At 43.4% G+C, this 19,032-nt stretch overlaps 1 protein-coding gene across 2 annotated transcripts in view; it reads left to right on the top strand.

The window, feature by feature from the left end:
• Nucleotides 1-5,529: 5,529 nt before the first annotated feature.
• Ptgr2 (prostaglandin reductase 2) overlaps nt 5,530-19,032 on the top strand; it is a 30,003-nt gene continuing 16,500 nt past the window's right edge. The window contains exons 1-3 of one of the 2 annotated variants that reach the window (XM_051149023.1): nt 5,530-5,696; nt 14,854-14,944; nt 17,986-18,104. In XM_051149023.1, coding sequence (XP_051004980.1) covers nt 14,908-14,944; nt 17,986-18,104 — 156 coding nt within the window. In that variant the 5' untranslated portion in view covers nt 5,530-5,696; nt 14,854-14,907. The remainder of the gene's footprint in view (nt 5,697-14,853; nt 14,945-17,985; nt 18,105-19,032) is intronic. The other variant, XM_051149011.1, reaches the window with a different exon arrangement.

Consider the following 19,032-nt stretch of genomic DNA (forward strand, 5'->3'; position numbering starts at 1 on the left):
CTTTGGAAGAGCAGCCAGTGCTCTTAACCTCTGAGCCATCTCTCCAGGCCCCAACTTTCTAAAATAATCCTATGTTCACTTCTTGTCAACTGGTTGCTTGTTTTGCCTTTTGACCTATGGTTGATTTGTTTTGTTTTGTTTTTTGGTTTTTTTTTTTTTTTTTTTTCCGAGACAGGGTCTCTCTGTGTAGCCTTGGCTGTCCTAGACTCACTTTGTAGTCCAGGCTGGCCTTGAACTCACAGATTAAAGGCATGTGCCACCACGCCCAGCCCTATGGTTGACTTGGATTAAAGTTGTGTGCTGCAGCTAAGGCCGAGCCACACGGTAACTAAAAGCAGTCTTTCCCAGTAAATAACATAATCTTAGGGTTCACAGTATAATCAAATATCTTGCAAAAACAGCAACTCTGAGTAATAATGTTCATGTTTTAAGACACCAGTGTGAGTGTGATTCTTATATATAGCAATAGAAATAGCACAATTGGAGGTGGAGGGGGGAAACGACACATCCCAGTCCTTGGGAGTCAGAGGCAGGCAGATTCCTGGAAGTTTTTGAGACCAGGCTCATTCCAGGACAGCCAGAGCTAACCCTGTCTTGGAAAAAAGGAAAAAGAAATAAACACACAATGGCCAATGTTCAAATATTTTTCTCTTTTGTTTTTTGTGGTGCTGTATATAAAAGCAGGGGCTTATACATGCTAGTCAAACCTCTAAGAGTTTTTTTTTTTTTTAAAGATTTATTTATTATGTACAGTGTTCTGCCTTCAGGCTAGAGGGCACCAGATCTCATAGATGGTTGAGAGCCACGATGTGGTTGCTGGGAATTGAACTCAGGACCTCTGGAAGAGCAGCCAGTGATCTTAACCTCTGAGCCATCTCTCCAGGCCCTCTAAGAGTTTCAAGTTCACTTTTTTTTTTTTTTTTGGTTTTTTCGAGACAGGGTTTCTCTGTGTAGCCTTGGCCATCCTGGACTCACTTTGTAGACCAGGCTGGCCTCGAACTCACAGCGATCCACCTGCCTCTGCCTCCCGAGTGCTGTGATTAAAGGCGTGCGCCACCACGCCCGGCCTTCAAGTTCACTTTTTCAAACTGCGTTTCCAAAGTCAGACTGTTGTGGAACATACACTTAGGAAACACAGAGAAGCAGACTGATCTCTGTGGTTTGAGGCCAGCCTGGTCTACACAGTGAGTTCCAGGACAGCCGCCACTACACAGTGAGACCCTGCCTCTAAAAACAAAAACAAACAAAAACAAAAAATATAGCATACTAATAAAAACACTTATTTTTTTTTTCTGGGGCTGCAGAGATGGCAGCAGCTAATACTTGCTGCTTTTTTGGAGGCCTGCAGTTTGGTTCCTAGGACCTATATGGCTCACAACCATCTGTAACTCCAGCTCCAGAGGACCCAATACATAAAATAAAAAAAGTTTTAAAGCCAGGTGTGGTGGCACATGCCTGTAATCCCAGCACTCAGGGAGGCAGAGGTAGGCAGATCTCTGTGAGGTTGAGGCTAGCCTGGTCTACAAAGTGAGTCCAGGACAGCTAAGGCTACACAGAGAAACCCTGTCTCAAACAAACAAACAAACAAACAAACAGACAGACACCTTTCAAAACAAAACAAAACAAAAATTTCCCCTATATGCTCAATCTGGTGAAGAACGTACATTAAATGGGAATTCAGAATTGTATTAGGGCAATTTTTTTTTTCGAGGCAGGGCTTCTCTGTGTAGCCTTGGCCATCCTGGACTCACTCTGTAGACCAGGCTGGCCTCAAACTCACAGCGATCCGCCTGCTTCTGCCTCCCGAGTGCTGTGATTAAAGGCGTGCGCCACCGCGCCTGGCTCGCAATATTTGACTATAGTATTAACTCATGCAAAAATAAAATGATTCTAAGATAATATATGACCCCATATATATAAAATGTTCAGTGAAAGCAAATCCAGGTAGGCAGAAAGTAGATTAGTGGTTGCCAGGAACTGGAAAATGTACTTGCTAATAAACAGAGAGTGATTAAAAAAAACTACACAAGAGCCGGGCGTGGTGGCGCACGCCTTTAATCACAGCACTCGGGAGGCAGAGGCAGGCGGATCGCTGTGAGTTCGAGGCCAGCCTGGTCTACAGAGTGAGTCCAGGATGGCCAAGGCTACACAGAGAAACCCTGTCTCGAAAAACCAAAAAAACCAACAAAACAAAACAAAACAAAAAAACTACACAATTAGAAAATGTGGATAGTGACACACCCTTTTGAATTTGTTTGTTTTTGTTTTTCGAGACAGGGTTCCTCTGTGTAGCCTTGGCTGTCCTGGACTCACTCTGTAGACCAGGCTGGCCTCGAACTCATAGCGATCTGCCTGCCTCTGTCTCCTGAGTGCTGGGATTAAAGGTGTGTGCCACCATGCCCGGCTTCAGTGTCTCATTTTCTAGCTCACAATTGTCTCAAACTTGCAACCCTGGTGCTACAGTTTCCAAAATGCCAGGATTACAAGTGTGTGCCACCATGCTTAGCTCGCTAGCACACACATGTAGTTTTTTCCTTTTTCCTATTCTTTGTGTGTTTGGGGGGGGGGCGGGCGGGGAGGAGGTTGTAGAGGGGAGGAATTGTCCTTAAATTGCACTTTTACCTTACTTATTGAGGGAAGGTCTCTCACCTATAATATAGCCAGCTTGCTCTGGGGCTCCTGTCTTCCCCTGCTGGGCCCACCATGCCAGTTGTGGGGATCTGAATTCTGCTCTTCACATTTACCTGTGCTCTAACCACCGCGCCGTGTCCTCCCAGCTAGCGGCAAATACTTTTTTTGACATAGTTCCTATGGCTATTATACAACCGGCATATATCAAGTTCCTTCTACGACAGACTTAAGAAAAAGGAGCCGGCTGGCAGAGAACAAAGCTGTGATAATACATGGACCCTGCATACTAATGCAGAGACAGGGGTGGCTTTTTGTCTCCTATTTGATTGCATTATTTCTTTAGAGCATTATGCTTGGGTTTGCATTAGTGCCATTATGAACAATTATCACCCCTTGAAAATATATTTGTTTAGCATCAAATTACCCCTTAATGCATGGAGTGCTACGCATTAAACAGGCTGGGCACACTTTAACTCTTTCTCCTGAGTAATTTGCAATCTGAAAGAGATGATTACACAGGAAGTCAAATGAAGTCACTTTAATTTAAAAAGTCATTTAGTGAATGACTATATAAACACATCAGATTAAAATGCTTATATTTAGTAGCAGTGCTTGAGTGACACAATAGATACCGCAGTTATTTCACATTAGTTTGGGGTGAGAGAGGTTGACCCCTCCCTCTAGATAGCTCTAGAAAACATTTGTTGTTGTAGATATTGTTTTGTGTTTTTTTTTCCAAGACAGGGTTTCTCTGTGTAGCCTTGGCTGTCCTGAATTCGATTTGTAGAGCAGGCTTGTCTCGAACTCACAACGATCCACCTGCCTCTGCCTCCCTGAGCTGGGATTACAAGTGTGTGCCACCGTGCCTGGCTAAGTCTGGAAAACATTTATCACTGGAATGGGTTAAATCATAAGAGAAGCAGTGCAAAGATCTTCAGAGTTTAATCCCAGCACTCGGGAGGCAGAGACAGGTGGATCGCTGTGAGTTCGAGGCCAGCCTGCTCTACAAAGTGAGTCTAGGACAGCCAACGCTACACAGAATAACCCTGTCTGGGAAAGCCTAAATTAAAAAAAAAAAAAAAAAAAAAAAAAATCTGCAGAGAAGGAAGGAAGAAAAGGGAACCCCAATTTACAGCAAATGCAGAAATAGAACTAGGTATTTGGTCTCATTTAGGGACTTGTCCCTTTACTTCTTAGTTATTTAATCACAGTGCATAAGTGATTAACCTCCATTTCCATATTAGAAAAATGAGGATGACTGCAGTAACCTTGAAAATGAAATCAAAGCCAGCGGCAGCGGCGGCAGCACACACCTCTAATCTCAGCACTCAGAAGGAAGAGGCTGGTGGATGTCTGTGAGTTCAAGGTCAGTCTGGTCTACACAATGAGTTTCAGGACAAGCCAGGTCCACGTAGCAGTACCCTGATGCAATGCAAAGCAAAGCAAAAAGCATGAAAAGGAAATCCTGTAAGGAAATATATATATATATATATCACATGGTACAACTCAAGTTAAGCATCCCACAAGTTATAATAATCCTTAGGGTTAAGAAAAAAAAAATTAGAAGGGAGGAAAACAAGTGAAGATATACCTGAACTCCTTCCTTCACTTTTTTGAACATCTGGGACCTTGCACCCATTCTCGGGAGAAAAGGGACTCCGCATCAAAAAGAGCCTAAGCCAAGCTTCTTCTGTTTGAGTTTAAGCCATAATCTCTAGACTACCTTTATTTTCTACTATCACTTTTATTTTATGCGAGCATTTCCTTTTTCTCTGGTTCATGCATCTGAGAGCAGGTCCTGATGGAAGGTATCTGTAAAGTGGAAACGTTCCAGCCAATTCCTGAAGTTTTCCAAACGAGGTGGATATGTTTGGATGTGCTACTGCGAGGGGCCCCAGCTCATTTGCTGGCTGCCCTTTAGTGCTGCGTCATTGGCTCCTGCTGGGATACAATACACAACGCTTCCTGCAGCCGCCTAATTTACACCAGTCCATTAGGACTTGCAGTTCCTGGAGATCCCAAGTTATTCTAGAAACAAGCCTTGCTCAATCCAGTCCGGTTTGTGAAAATGAGCTTAATGATTAAATGGAGAAATCAATACATTCTGTAAAACATTTTTAAGGAATCTGGAGTGTGTGTGTGTGTGTGTGTGTGTGTGTAATAAAGGACTAAAGGACCCTGGGAGAACTTGTAACTCCAGCCCCATCCTTATCTAACTCAAAGGTGGATGGTCCAACAACATCCTCTAGCGATTCTTAACCCCTTTGGGGTTCCCTAATACCATCAGAAAATACAGACATATACGTTACAATTCATAACAGTAGCAAACTTATGTTATGAAGTAGCAAGGAAAATAATTTTATGGTTGATGGTTAGCACAACACGAGGAACTGTATTGAAAAGTTGCAGCCTTAGGAAGGTTGAGAACCACTGCCCCAGTCCTCTAGACCTGCTTTCTTATCCACAAAACAAGGGTTAGGCTTGCTGCTACCTCTCACTGTAATTTCCGAACCTAAAACTCAGTGAATCAAACATAAATAAAAAAGTCTTCTAGAGGCTGGGGCTGTAGGTCAGTGTCAGAGCGCCTGTCTAAACCATGCCAAGACGTGGGGAGCAGAGGACACATGGGACTTGAGGTCAAAGTTAAACAATTTGCTGAGTACAGACAGTAGGGGCGGCCACGGGGCCCCAGTGAGGATTCATTTATGCATACCCCTTGCCTAGACTAGCAAAGTGTCCTGTATTTCTTCGCTCTCACCAACCATGGAGACTAAGGGATGGAGTCTAAACTTCAAAATCGGTCCTGGGATGGGGAACGGAGCAAGAATTAGCCCTGCGCTTGCGCAGTGTGGTCCTAGGGCTAAGGTGAGCCCAGTCTGTGGTCATCAAATCCTGCGAGATCTCAAGCGGCCGGACGCGCAGGCGCCCGGGCACCGGAAGCCGGGAGAAGCCCAAAGGAAAGGAGGAAACTCCGAGCCAGGGTGACCCGTGGGCGTCCTCACCGAGCTCCTGGCCACGCCGGCGGTATAGCTTGGAACGCTAGACTAGGGAATGCCCAGCAACAGGTGCTCTTCGTTATTAAGAATTCTTAGGGTAAACAGCATGAAGTTTGGGGATGACTGAGGTGCTTCAGCTTTGAACATCTATTGAGTACCTGTTGTGTGCCAACACATAAGGGGGTGTGCTTAGGTCACGTAAAAAAGCGGACAGGCGTCTTTATTCTCTAGGGAGTCGGTTCGGGATTCTGGGCAGATTATTAGTAATTTCTGCGACAGAGGTTGGTAATAGGAGCCGTAGAGGAAGGTTGGGTTTCTCAGGCAGGAAAGAGCCATGTAGGTAGGTAGTTTCACACGGTGGCAGAGAGGGCAAAAGGAAGGTACGCGGAACCCTTTGTGGCAGAATGGTTGAACAAAATACGGATAAACACTTTTTTAAAAAAGGTACTGGGGCCGGGCGTGGTGGCGCATCCCCCCAGATCTCAGGAGACGAAGCAGGAGGATCGATGTGAGTTCGAGGCCAGCCTGGGTCTACAAAGTGAGTCCAGGACAGCCAAGGCTACACAGAGAGACCCTGTCTTGAAAACCAACAAAACCAAAACGGCATCAGGGGTCTGGGTTCGACCCCACAGCATCGTATTAGGAAGCTCATGTTGTAAAATGGTATGTTAGAAAGCGGTCAAGTATGAGTGCGAGTTGTGAGACCTTGGACAAGTCATTCAACCATCTTTCCTTCTGTGTGGAGAGGATATTTGCAACTTCATGGTGGTGGTGTTTGAGGAAGGAGTTGTATTTAAGCAAGCTAATTAATGTCTTTTTTTTTTCCTGTACTGGGAACCGAACTCAATATCAGATCCCACCCCATCCCTATGCTTGCTAGGCAAATGTTTACTTCTGGCCGTATTGCCGTCTGTTCTCATTTCTATTTTGAGACAGACTCTCACTAATTTGTCCAGGCTAGCCTTGAACTTGCCATCCCTGTTCCATCTGCCCAATAATTGGGATTACACCTGGACACATTCAGGGAAAAAGGTGAGAAGACTTGTCCAAGGTCCCACTTGGCTAGAAACAGAACATGTCTGTTTTTGTGAAGTTAGTGTGCTTTTCCCTTACATTAGTCTGCTATACACTTGAGATATGTGTGTACACACACACACACACATACATATATACGTACACTCACACATACGTGTGTGTATGTATGTATGTGTGTGTAAATAATAGTTTTGGTTTTGGAGACAGGGTTTCCCTTGTGGAGCCCTGGCTGTCCTGGACTCGCTTTGTAGACCAGGCTGGCCTCAAACTCACAGAGATCCGTCTGCCTCTGCCTCCTCAAGTGCTGGTTTTATAGATGTGTGCCACTCTGCCGGGCTTCAAGACATATTTTTATGACTGTCATCGGACCATATCTTTGGTAGCATTATTTTGGAATAGTTGGCACCAATTAGAAACCCACTTAGTTTAACAGGCAAATGGGATTTGCTGGGGTTGACCCCACCTCCACCTCTTAACCCACTGCCCTTGAAATCTTGAATTTGATATTTTGTTTTGATTTTAATGGATAATTTGTAAGTTAGGGTTTTTGTTTCTGTGGTACTGGGGTTCCAATCCAGGGAAATCCTGTATAATTTGAGTGTGATGATTGTTGTGTTGAGAGACAGTGCAGTTATCCTTCATCAATTAATTGTATTTGGCAGGTGAAGATTTCTCACTTAAAACAGAGGGAACTATAATAGCTCACTTTTCATGATGACAAGCAGTATTTAGGCAGACCTGACAAATCACAGTCATTTCTTTCTGTGCTTCCTCCCTGAGTGCTGAGATTGAAGGCGTGTATTGCCATGCCCAGCATTTTTTTTTTTCTTTTTGGTTTTTCAAGACAGGGTTTCTCTGTGTAACCTTGACTGTCCTGGACTTTCTTTGTAGACCAGGCTGGCCTCAAACTCACAGTGATCCACCTACCTTTGCCTCCAGAGTGCTGGGGTTAAAGGTGTGCACCACCACGCCCGGCCTGTTTTGTTTTCTTGAAATCCCATGCTGGGACCTCAGTCCTCTTGCCTCTGCCCCTCACGTGCTGGGATTACAGGTGGGAAGCATCACACTTGTCTCTTATGCATATTTCTAGAGAAATAAAGCATAATGCTGAAAGTAGACAACAAATACAAAGCTTGTGTGACAGTTAACACTGATTGTCAACTTGGCAGGGTCCAGAATCCCTGAATAATCCATGATGGACTTAGCACCCTTCAACTGTGAGCCAAAACAAACCTCTTCTCCAGTAAGTTGCTCTCATCGGGGTATCTTATCAGAGCAACAGGAAGAGAAACCCAGGCACCTTGGAAACACTTTTTTGATAGAAAATTTAGCCATCATAGTACAATTAATAACTACTCAAGGGCAGTCTGGCCAACTGTAGCTGAATAAACTTGCTTTTTTTACTTTCTATGTGATATCTATATATAGTGATTGCATAGAAAATATCGTTGGTTGGGTGTAATGAGATATAGCCGCAGCCAGTTGGTATGTTGAGGCAAGGGAAGCGCTAGAACTCAGGAATTTGAACACCTAGCAGCCCTGTCTAAAAGAAAGTTCTCCACAGACTAAATGATGTGATGAAGTAAGATTTAAAGACTCCTCCCTCCCTCCCTCCAGGAATTGGAGCATTTGCCTCCTGTGGGCCAGGATCTGGGTGCAATCCCTAATAATGGGGTAAAGAGAGAAAACTGAATCTCCTTGGGCCTCTAAATGTACCTATCATTTTCATATCAGAGGGGGAAAAATAGAAGAACAAGGCAGATGAGACTGAGGGGCCAGTCGGACATTGTCCACACAAGAGTGAAGGGGCAAAGCAGTAACAACAGGAAACAGGAAGGAAACACACCCCAAATGCAGGGTGTGACCCTGGAATCCTGCTTCTGGCCATGACTGGACACAGCCGCAAGGCTGCAGTCTGACTCAGCAGTGGATGTTACAGGGTAAATAAGGAGTTGCCTGTGCTGTCGATTCTGTTAAAAATGCCGTAGCATTATGTTGCTATAGAAACTTAACTGAAGGAATTGTGAGTGAAACAGGATGAAAATAGGGTTTGCTTTAAGGGAAATCAGGAAACTGTTTTATGCTGATGCATTGTATCCCAAAGGAAATAGTGAATTTGAGAGCAACTAGCTATTTCTGCCGCCACCTGTGAGATGATCAGTATGATGTGCATTAGAGAAATCAAAGGAGTAGGGTGTGTTTCTGTATTCTTCATCCTGTCTTACTAAATGTTAGAACATCAGACATTTAGTTCTTTTAAAAAAATAATTTATATTATATTTCGTCTGTGTTTATGTCTGTGTGAAGGTGTCAGATCTTGGAGTTACAGACAGTTGTGAACTGTCATGTGGGTTCTGGGAATTGAACCCTGGTCCTCTGGAAGAGTAGTCAGTGCTCTTAAATGCTGAGCCATCTCTCCAGCCCCAGACATTTAGTTCTTTTACCTCTTTTGGTTCTAGGTTTCAAGCCAAGGACCTCATACATGACAGGCAAGTGCTGTACCACTAAGCTGTGGCTCCAGTCCTAAACACATCATTTTAAAAGGTTTTATTATGTGTATGAGTGGTTGCCTGCATGCTGGGGCATCAAGTACATGCCTAGTGTCCAAAGAGTCCAGAAGACTGGGTCCTCTGGAACTCAGTTATAAATAGTTGGGAGCCACCATTGCTTGTTAGGAACCGAACGCATGTCCTGTGCAAGAGCAGCAAATGATCTTAACACCTGCGCCACCTCTTCAGTCCTGATACTTCATTCTTAATTCTTGATTAAGAACAGAATTGGGAGCGGGGTGTGGTGGTGCATGCCTTTAATCCCAGTACTTGGGAGGTAGAGGCAGGCAGATGGCTGGGAGTTCGAGGCCAGCCTGGTCTACAAAGTGAGTCCAGGGCAGCCAAGGGTTGAGAAACCCTGTCTCAACCCCTCTCAAAAAGAAAGAAAACAAACAACAACAACAGAGTTGGGGCCAGGTGTAGTGGGGCATGCCTTTAATCTCAGTACTCAGGGAGACAGAGGATCACTGGGAGTTCAAGGCCAGCCTGGTCTACAAAGGGAGTCCAGGACACCCAAGGCTACACAGGAACCGTGTCTTGACAAATGGAAGGGGTGGGGGAAGAACAGAATTGGGCTGGGTGTGGTGGTGGAAGTCTGTAAGCCAGTACTCTAGAGGCAGAGGCAGGTAGGTCTCTGTGAGTTTGAAGCCAGCTTGGTATACATAGAGAGTTCAGGACAGCCAGGCCTACCTAATGAGACCATGACTGAAAACAAAACAAAGAAGCAAACAGAGAAGCAAACAGAGAAAGTGGAATTGTTCTTCTGTGGGTTGAGTGTCCGCAGGAGGGTTGAGGTAGCAATATGTCTGTGTATCTAAAAGTCCCTTTAGGGGAGATACTGGGATACAACGGGAAGTGTGGGGAGATGTGAGATCTGCCGTGAAGAGGTGTGTCTTTCAGTCCCAAAACCTTTCCTTACCTGTGCTGCAATCTTGGGCACATGCCATACTCAATTTCCCTTGTACAGTGAACTTACTTGAAGTTACTTTACTAATGGATATACTTTCTCCAGGTCTACTTACGACTGGTGTCAGGATTCTACAGCTATCAGTGGACATCAATGTGTGCAGATATCCATATTCCTTAAAATCAGGTGATATAGCTAGCATGTCATCTACACATGTCTTCCTGTAGATTCAAAATCATGTCTAGATTACTTACAATACCCAATACAATGTAAACTATGTAAATAGTGATTATACTATGTTGTTCAAAGAATAATGTTAAGAAAAAAAGTGTAGCCAATGTGGATGTGGTGGCTCACGCCTTTAATCCCAGCACTTGGGAGACAGAGGTAGGAGAATTGCTGTGAGTTTGAGGCCATCCTGGTCTACAAATTGAGTTTAGGATTGCCAAGATAACACAGAGAAACTTTATGTGGAAAAACTAAAAAAGAAAAAGAAAAAAGTCTGTAGGTGTTTCGTACAGAGAATATCTCTTTTAATACTTTTAAACTTCTATCTATTGATTAGTCCATCTACCTACCTACCTACTTATCCTGTCTGTCTGTCTGTCTGTGTCTGTCTGTATCTATCTATCTATCTATCTATCTATCTATCTATCTATCTATCTATCTATCTATCTATGGAAATAGACCTTGCTATGCAGTCCAGGCTGGCCTGATCACATTGGCCTCTTGGTTCAGACTCCTGAGTGCTAAGATTATAACTGGCTTTTAAAAAATTTATTTATGTACATTAGTGTGAGGGTGTCATCACCTGGAACTGGAGTTACAGACAGTTGTGAGTTGGGAATTGTGCCTGCTGGAAGTTGAACCTGGGTCCTTTGAACCTGGGTCCTTTGGAAGAGCAGACAGTGCTCCTCATAACCCCTGAGCCACCTCTCCAGCCTCAGCTTTTTTTTTTTTTAAATAAACTTTCAAAAAGTCTACAGTTGACTCTCTGGGTGAAGAGCTCAGGGATACTGATTGTGTTTGTCTATAACTTTGTTGCAAACAGTAGTAATGGAATATTTGCAAAAGTTATCTGTAAATTAACCATATCTGTGTAAGTACTAATTAAGCAAGTCATCACAAATGAGCAGGAAAAATCAGCAAATCCTATTTGCCTGTTCAATTTAATTTCCAAGTTAAACATGCAGCATGCAAAGTTTTGTTGAAGTGGTAAGGAGTTTGGCTGTCCACAGTCAGACAGTTAGGCTTGAATTGCCTCCATCACTTCAGGTTCTGCGCTTAGGCCCTCCAAGATGCAGTTGCCTCATCTTTGGGATGGAGGTGTGGCTGTTGAGATGACTCAGCAGCTAGGGGTGGTACTCAAAGATCTGGTGGCCTGTGTTCAATCCCTGCATCCCGCAAGGCGACAGAAGAGAACAAATTCCCAAGAGCTGACCTTTGACCTGTCCTGAGCACCGTGACGTATGCACGCTAGTGTGCATTCCTGCACGTGTGTACACAGGCACACAGATGGGGGGGCTGGTACTATCAGGTGGGAAGCTAGACCCCATATATATGTATCCTCTACAACAGGGTTGCGCACATTAAGGGTTTGACTTTATTTTTACTGATGAAGCAAAGCAATCAGTGCCAGAACTGAAAAGTCAGTTCGCTTCATTTGCTAGCTCAAATTATAAACTCAGAAAAATTAATCTTTCACTTAACTTTTCGCTTTTCTACATGAATTTCTTTGATGTACATGGATGTGATAGTGTGTGCCTTTAATCCTATCTACTTGGGGGGCTGAGGCAGGAGGACTGCATGGTTGAGGCCATTCTGGGCCACATAGGTAGGCTGTCTCAACATAAATATTTTATTTGTAAGCCTGGCCTTAAACAATTGAGCCATTTTTAAGGGGCTAGTCATGGAGCTCAGAGAGTGTTATGAACAAGGCATTGAGTTCAGTTACAGTGCTATAGAAACAAAAAGCATGCTTTGACATACTACTTTATAAAAAAGTTTTTTTGGTTTCTTTTGGTTTTTCGAGACAGGGTCTCTCTATGTTAGCCTTGGCTGTCCTGGACTCACTCTGTAGTCCAGGCTGGCCTCGAACTCACAGTGATCCGCCTGCCTCTGCCTCCCGAGTGCTGAAATTAAAGGCGTGCGCCACCACACCCAGCTTAAAAAAGTATTTTTATTTTATGTGTATGGGTGTTCTGTATGTCTGTGCCCCATGTGCATGCTTGGTTCACTTGGAAGCCAGAAAAGGGCATTGGATTACCTGACACTGGAGCTAGAGGTGGTTGTGAGCTACCATATGAATAACTGGGAATCACACCTAGGTCCTCTGGGAGAGCAGCACTGAGCCATCTCTCCAGCCCTTGATGTATTTAGTTTTATACTCAGCAAAACTATCTGTCTCAGTTTGGGTCACTATTGATTGCTATGATGAAAAACCACGACCAAAAAGCAAGTATGGGAAGAAAGGGTTTATTTTGCTCACACTTCCATGAGTTCGTTATCAGAAGCCGTGAGGACAGGAACTTACGCAGGGCAGAACCTGGAGACAGGAGCTGATGCAGAGGCCATGGAGGGTGTTGCTTACTGGCTTGCTCATCATGGCTTGCCCGGCCTGCTTTATTGTGGAACCTAGGGCTGCCAGCCCAGAGATGACATCAGTCCCTAATTAAGAAAATGCTCTGCCCGGCGTGATACACCATGCCTTTAATCCCAGCACTCAGGAGGCAGAAGCAGGTGGATCTCTGTAAGTTCCAGGACAGCCAAGCCTAGAGAGAGTCCAGGATGGCCAGGCTATACAGAGAAACCCTGTCTGGGGTGTGGGGAATGGAAACAAAACAACTCTTTTGTTTTTGTTTTTCAAGACGGGGTCTCTCTGTGTTAGCCTTGGCTGTCCTGGACTCACTTTGTAGACCAGGTTGGCCTTGAACTCACAGTGATCCACCTGCCTCTGCCTCCTGAGTGCTGCGATTAAAGGCGTGTGCCACCACCACCTGGCCAAAACAACTTTTAAATTTTTTTTTTTTTTTTTGTGAGTGTCAGGTCCATGTACATGTGGCGATCAAAGGAAAATTGGAAGTCAGTTCTTTCTTTCCACTATGTGTGCCCTGGAAATAAAATTCAGGTCATTAAGCTTGGCATCAGAAGCCTTTACCTACTGAGCCATCTTGCTAAGATTTTTGTTTTGTGGAATCTGGGATCCCATCCAGGCTGTACATAGGTTGGGCTAGTGATTTACTGCTGAGTTATTTGTCAGCTCCTAGGTTAGTACTTTTTATATTTATCGCTTGAATGACTACCTATTTCTGGAGGAATAGGAAATGGTTTTTTTTTTAGTCCCCCCTCCTTTATTTAGATTTATTTATTTAGACCGTGTTCTGCTTGCATGTGTTGCCTGCAGGCCAGAAGAGGGCACCAGATCTCATAATAGATGGTTGTGAGCCACCATGTGGTTGTGGGAATTGAACTCAGGACCTTTGGAAGAAGAGACAGTGCTCTTAACCGCTGAGCCATCTCTGCAGCCCCAGTTTTGTTTTGTTTTGTTTTTGTTTTTGTTTTTTTGAGACAGGGTTTCCTTATGTAGCCTTGGCTGTCCTAGACTCACTTTGTAGACCAGGCTGGCCTCAAACTTACAGTGATCCACCTGTCTCTGCCTCCTGAGTGCTGGGATTACAGGTGCATGCCACACACCCAGCTTTGTTTTTGTTTTTAATCAAGCCTTAGTAAGATACTTAATTCTGATGGTATAAAGATGAATGTGCCAGAATTATCCAAGATAAAGTCATCTACCACCCCTTTTAAAAAAAGATTTCTTTATTACTTATTATGTATCCAGTGCTTTGCCTGCATGTACACCTACAGGCCAGAAGAGGGCACCAGATCTCATTATAGATGGTTGTGAGCCACCATGTAGTTGCTGAGAATTGAACTCATGACCTCTGGAAGAGCAGCCAGTGCTCTTAACCTCTGAGCCATTTCTCCAGCCCCATTTTTTCCTTTTTAGTCTTCAGTGAATTTGTTCCTATTATCTAAGAATTCTAATTGGATTTCATTGGTTTCCTCCATATGTTTACTTTGAGATAAACTGACAGGAGAGTATTTTTTAGATTTTGCTGTTTTTAGTTCATGTGTGTGGGTGTTTTGGCTACGAATGTGTGAATACCACATACATGTAGTGCCTGAGGAGACCAGCAGAGGGTGTCTGATCCCTAGTCCTGGAGTTGTGAGCTGCCATGTGAGTGCTGGGAACTACACTTGATTCCTGTGAGATCAACCAGTGATCTTACCTGTGGAGCAGTCTCTCTAGCCCCTTTTTAAGCTTGTAAGTATGATTTTTCCCCTCCACTCAGAAGCATAAGTGGATTTTTTTTTTTGAGACAGGGTTTCTCTATGTAGCTTTGGCCATCCTGGACTCACTTTGTAGACCAGGCTCGCCTCGAACTCACAGCGATCCGCCTGCCTCTACCTCCCGAGTGCTGGGATTAAAGGCATGCGCCACCACGCCCGGCCCATAAGTGGATTTTTAATTTTCAAAAATTGAATACTTGTTGGGTGGTGGTGACACATGCCCTTAATCCCAGGACTTGGGAGGCAGAGGCAGGTGGATCACTGTGAGTTCGAGGCCAGCCTGGTCTACAAAGTGAGTCCAGGCTACACAGAGAAACCCTGTCTCAAACCCCTCCCCCCAAAAAGGAATACTTAATATCTTTCTAATGATTTTTTCTAATTACAGGAATTATTTTATATAGAAGTCTTGTTCATAGAAGTCTGTTGCACAAATAGAGAGATGATTATACAAAGAGTGGTACTGAATTCCCGACCTGGTATGTATTATTCTGTAGTAAATGAGCAGTTATGATGTCTGGTAACTATAACTGCACATGGAGGAATAAACACTAACATGGGGCTGGAGAGATGGCTCAGCAGTTAAGAGCGCTGACTGCTCTTCCAGAGGTCCTGAGTTCAATTCTCAGCAACCACATGGTGGCTCTCAACTATCTGCAATGGGATCTGATGTCCTCTTCTGGCCTGCTTGTACACATGAAGACAGAGCACTCATACACATAAAATAAATAAATAAATCTTTTTAAAAAATTAACACAAAGTAAGTGTACTAAACTAAGGCAGTAAAATAAATTAAGACTAGTAAATTTGAATCTCTGAGTTGGAGGCCAGCCTGGTCTACAGATCGAGTTCAGGACATCCAGCACTACACAGAGAAACCCTGTCTTAAAAAAAAAAAAAGACTAAAGGAGATGTTTTAAACAATGTCATATTCAGTTTTTAGATATTAACTTTTCAAGGCCACTTGAATCATAGTATTTGAAAGGTTATATTTACAGTGTATAATTTGGGATTTTTTTTTCCTTGTGGTGGGTATATCTGATTCTTAAAATTTGCTTTTCTAAGCCGGGCGTGGTGGCGCACGCCTTTAATCCCAGCACTCTGGAGGCAGAGGCAGGTGGATCGCTGTGAGTTCGAGGCCAGCCTGGTCTACAAAGTGAGTTCAGGATGGCCAAGGATACACAGAGAAACCCTGCCCCAAAAAACCAAAAAAAAAAAAAAAGAAAGAAAAAAAAATTACTTTTCTATTTTATGTTTCACATACCCTCATATGTCAATACTGATATCTACCTGAATCACAGTTTGGGAATCTTTGCATTGGATCCTACCTTGGAAATCAGATAGTTCTTGAAAGGAAGTTTGCTTGTGTTAAACATAATTTAAGACTGCAGTGATATCTTCTGCTTGAACATTTTTCTCATACCTCAAAGTTTCTAGTAACCTTATTTTTAAGACTTTTAAAGCACACACACACACACACACACACACACACACACACACACACACACACAGAAAAAAAAACAAGGGATGGTGAAATGGCTCAGCAGTTTAGAGCACTGGCTGTTCTTGGAGAGGTCCTGAATTCAGTTCCCACGGCCATCTATAAAGGGATCTGATGCCCTTTTTTTGGCATGTAGGGGTACATGCAGACAGAGCACTCTACATTAAAAAAAATACATGAATATATATTAAAAAGTTAATAAATGTTCATATAAGTCTCTGCTTGTTTCTTAAAAACCTGATTTTTATTTTGGCTTTTCTGTTAACTTCTTACATTTTAATTCCATAATTAAAATGTTGAGTTCAATTTTTTTTTTTTTGAGAATTTATTTTGTGTATAGGGATTTTGCCTACATGTGTATCTGTGCACCATGTGCATGCAGTGCCCATGGAAGCCAGAAGAGGGCGTTGGATCCCCTGGGACTTGAGTCATATATACTTGTTAGCAGCTATGTAGGTGCTGGGAATCAAACCCCAGGTCCTGGACGATCAGCAGGTGCTCTTAACCACTGAGCCATCTCTCCAGTCATCCTGTGACCCACCCCAGCCCCTTCACCCCCAGCCCCTTCACCCCCAGCCCCTTTACCCCCAGCCCCTGTCCTCCTTCCTTCTCTTATATTTTTGAAGGTGTTAGTATGTAGACCAGCATGGCCTCAAATTCAGAGTCCACTCCCTCTGCCACTAAGTGCTGAGTTAAAAATGTGTGTCCCAGTCCTCTAAAACCACACGAGAGTGGGGAGTTTCCACATTCAGAGTCCTGTCAACTTGAAAAGGAATCTTGGTTTTTTTTTTTTGTTTGTTTGTTTTTGTTATGTTTTGTTTTGTTTTTGTTTTTTTTTTCTGAGACAGGGTTTCCTGTGTAGCCTTGGCTATCCTAGACTTGCTTTGTAGACCAGGCTGGCCTCAAACTCACAGCAATCCGCCTGCCTCTGCTGGGATTAAAGGCGTGCACCACCAAGCCCAGCAAAATATATATATTTAAAAGATTATTATTATTATTATTATTTTCTTTTTCTTTTTTCTCTTTCTTTTTTTTGCTTTTTGCATTTTTGGTTTTTTTTTTTTTTTTTTTTTTTTAAGACAAAAAAACCTGGGTAGCCTTGGCTGTTCCTATTGCATTTGTAGACCCGGCTGGCCTCGAACTCATCGGGATCCTCCTGCCTCTGCCTCCCAAGTGCTGAGGTTAAAGGCGTGGGCCTTGAGGCCCACCGATTTATTTATTTATTATGTACACAGTGTTTTAGACTGCACATATACCTGCAGGCCAGAAGAGGGCACCAGATCCCATTATAGATGGTTGTCAGCTACCATGTCATTGCTGGGAATTGAACTCAGGCCCTTTGGAAGAGCAGATAAACCATCTTTCTAGCTCATTTTTTTTAAAATTAGAAGTTTTATTGTTGTTGCTGTTGTTGTTGTTGTTGTTTTCGAGATAACATTTCTCTGGCTGTCTTGGACTCACTTTGTAGACCAGGCTTGCTTTGAACTCATAGAGATCCGCCTGCCTCTGCTTCCCGAGTGCTGAGGTTAAAGGCGTGCACCACCACCCCCTGGCTAATTAAAAGTTTTTAAGAGCATTTCAGAATGTACAATCAAGCGTGATGGGAACTGTTTGAAAAACTTTTGTTGTTGTTGTTGTTTTCGAGACAGGGTTTCTCTGTGTAGCCTTGGCTGTCCTGAACTCACTTTGTAGACCAGGCTAGCCTCGAACTCACAGCAATCTACCTGCCTCTGCCTCCCGAGTGCCTGTTTGAAAATTTATGCTGAGTTACTCTTGCTGAGTTAAAAAGGAGCACTTTAAATCCTAGGGTATTATTTAGAAAATAATAAATGTCTGAGAAAAAGTAACTTTCTTTCCGAAGGCATGAGAGGCAGAGGCAGGTGGACCTCTGAGTTGGAGGCCAGCCTGTATATTTGGAGAACTTAACCAAGACTACATAGTGAGACTGTCTTTAAAAAAAAAAAAAAAAAAAAAACCAAAAACAACTTTTTAATTTTATATTTTTGCTTGAAAATTTAGGGAAAAATGGAAATCCAGTGGCAGAGAATTTCAGGACGGAAGAAGTCAGTTTACCGGATACCATCAAGGAAGGACAGGTTCGAGTGAGAACTCTGTATCTCTCTGTGGATCCTTACATGGTAAGGATTTGGATTTCAGTGCTGTTGTATCAGAATTTTATTGTGCTTTCTATATGACTAATAAATATTTGAGAATTCATGCCTTTACGTCTGTGAATTGTAAATTACTTCTATTTTCATTCATTGCTGCTATTAGAGAACCCTGTGAGCCCAGGGTGCTGCTGCGTGCCTTCGGTCCCAGCAGCTGGGAGGCAGAGCAGGAGAATCTGTAAACTCAGGGCTAGCCTGGTCTGCATAGTTCCAGGACAACCAAGGCTATACAGTGAGACCCTTTCTCAAACAAACACAACCAAAAAACTTCAACAACAACAAACCCACAGGAAACAAACAAAAACCACTGTAGAACAATGAATTGCCAATAGTTCATGTGCTTAATGAGGTTCTTCAAATGGCCAGGTTACTTCCCAATTGTAAGTAAAGCTTTAAATGAAGGTAGTAAAATAGTATGAAAAATCCTCTTATGGGGCAGTGGGATAGCTCTGGAACTAAAGGTGTTTGTTGTCAGCCCTACAGCCTGAGATTGAGCCCCAGAGCCCACATGTGGGAGGAGACCCAGCTTCTGTCCGTTGTCCTCTGACCTCCATGCTTGTGCTCTGCCACTATCACATGTGCCTTGGTTGGCTCATAATTTGGCAATCATGATAATGCTATGAACACTTGGGTACAAATGTTTACGTAGACTGCTTTCGTTTGTCTTGCTATGTCCCTGGAGATACCTAGGAACTACTGGATAGTTTTCCAAAGTGCTGACAGTGTATTACAATACTGTCAGCAGCAAATAAGATCATAACCTTTCCACAATACCACTAACATTGGTCTCTTTTGGATTTTTTTTTTTTAAGATTTATTTATTTAGCCAGGCGTGTTGGCGCAGGCCTGTAATCCCAGCACTAGGGAGGCAGAGACAGGCGGATCTCTGAATTTGAGG

The sequence above is a fragment of the Acomys russatus genome, chromosome 1, assembly GCF_903995435.1.
Source record: "Acomys russatus chromosome 1, mAcoRus1.1, whole genome shotgun sequence".
NCBI classification, from domain to species: Eukaryota; Metazoa; Chordata; class Mammalia; order Rodentia; family Muridae; genus Acomys; species Acomys russatus.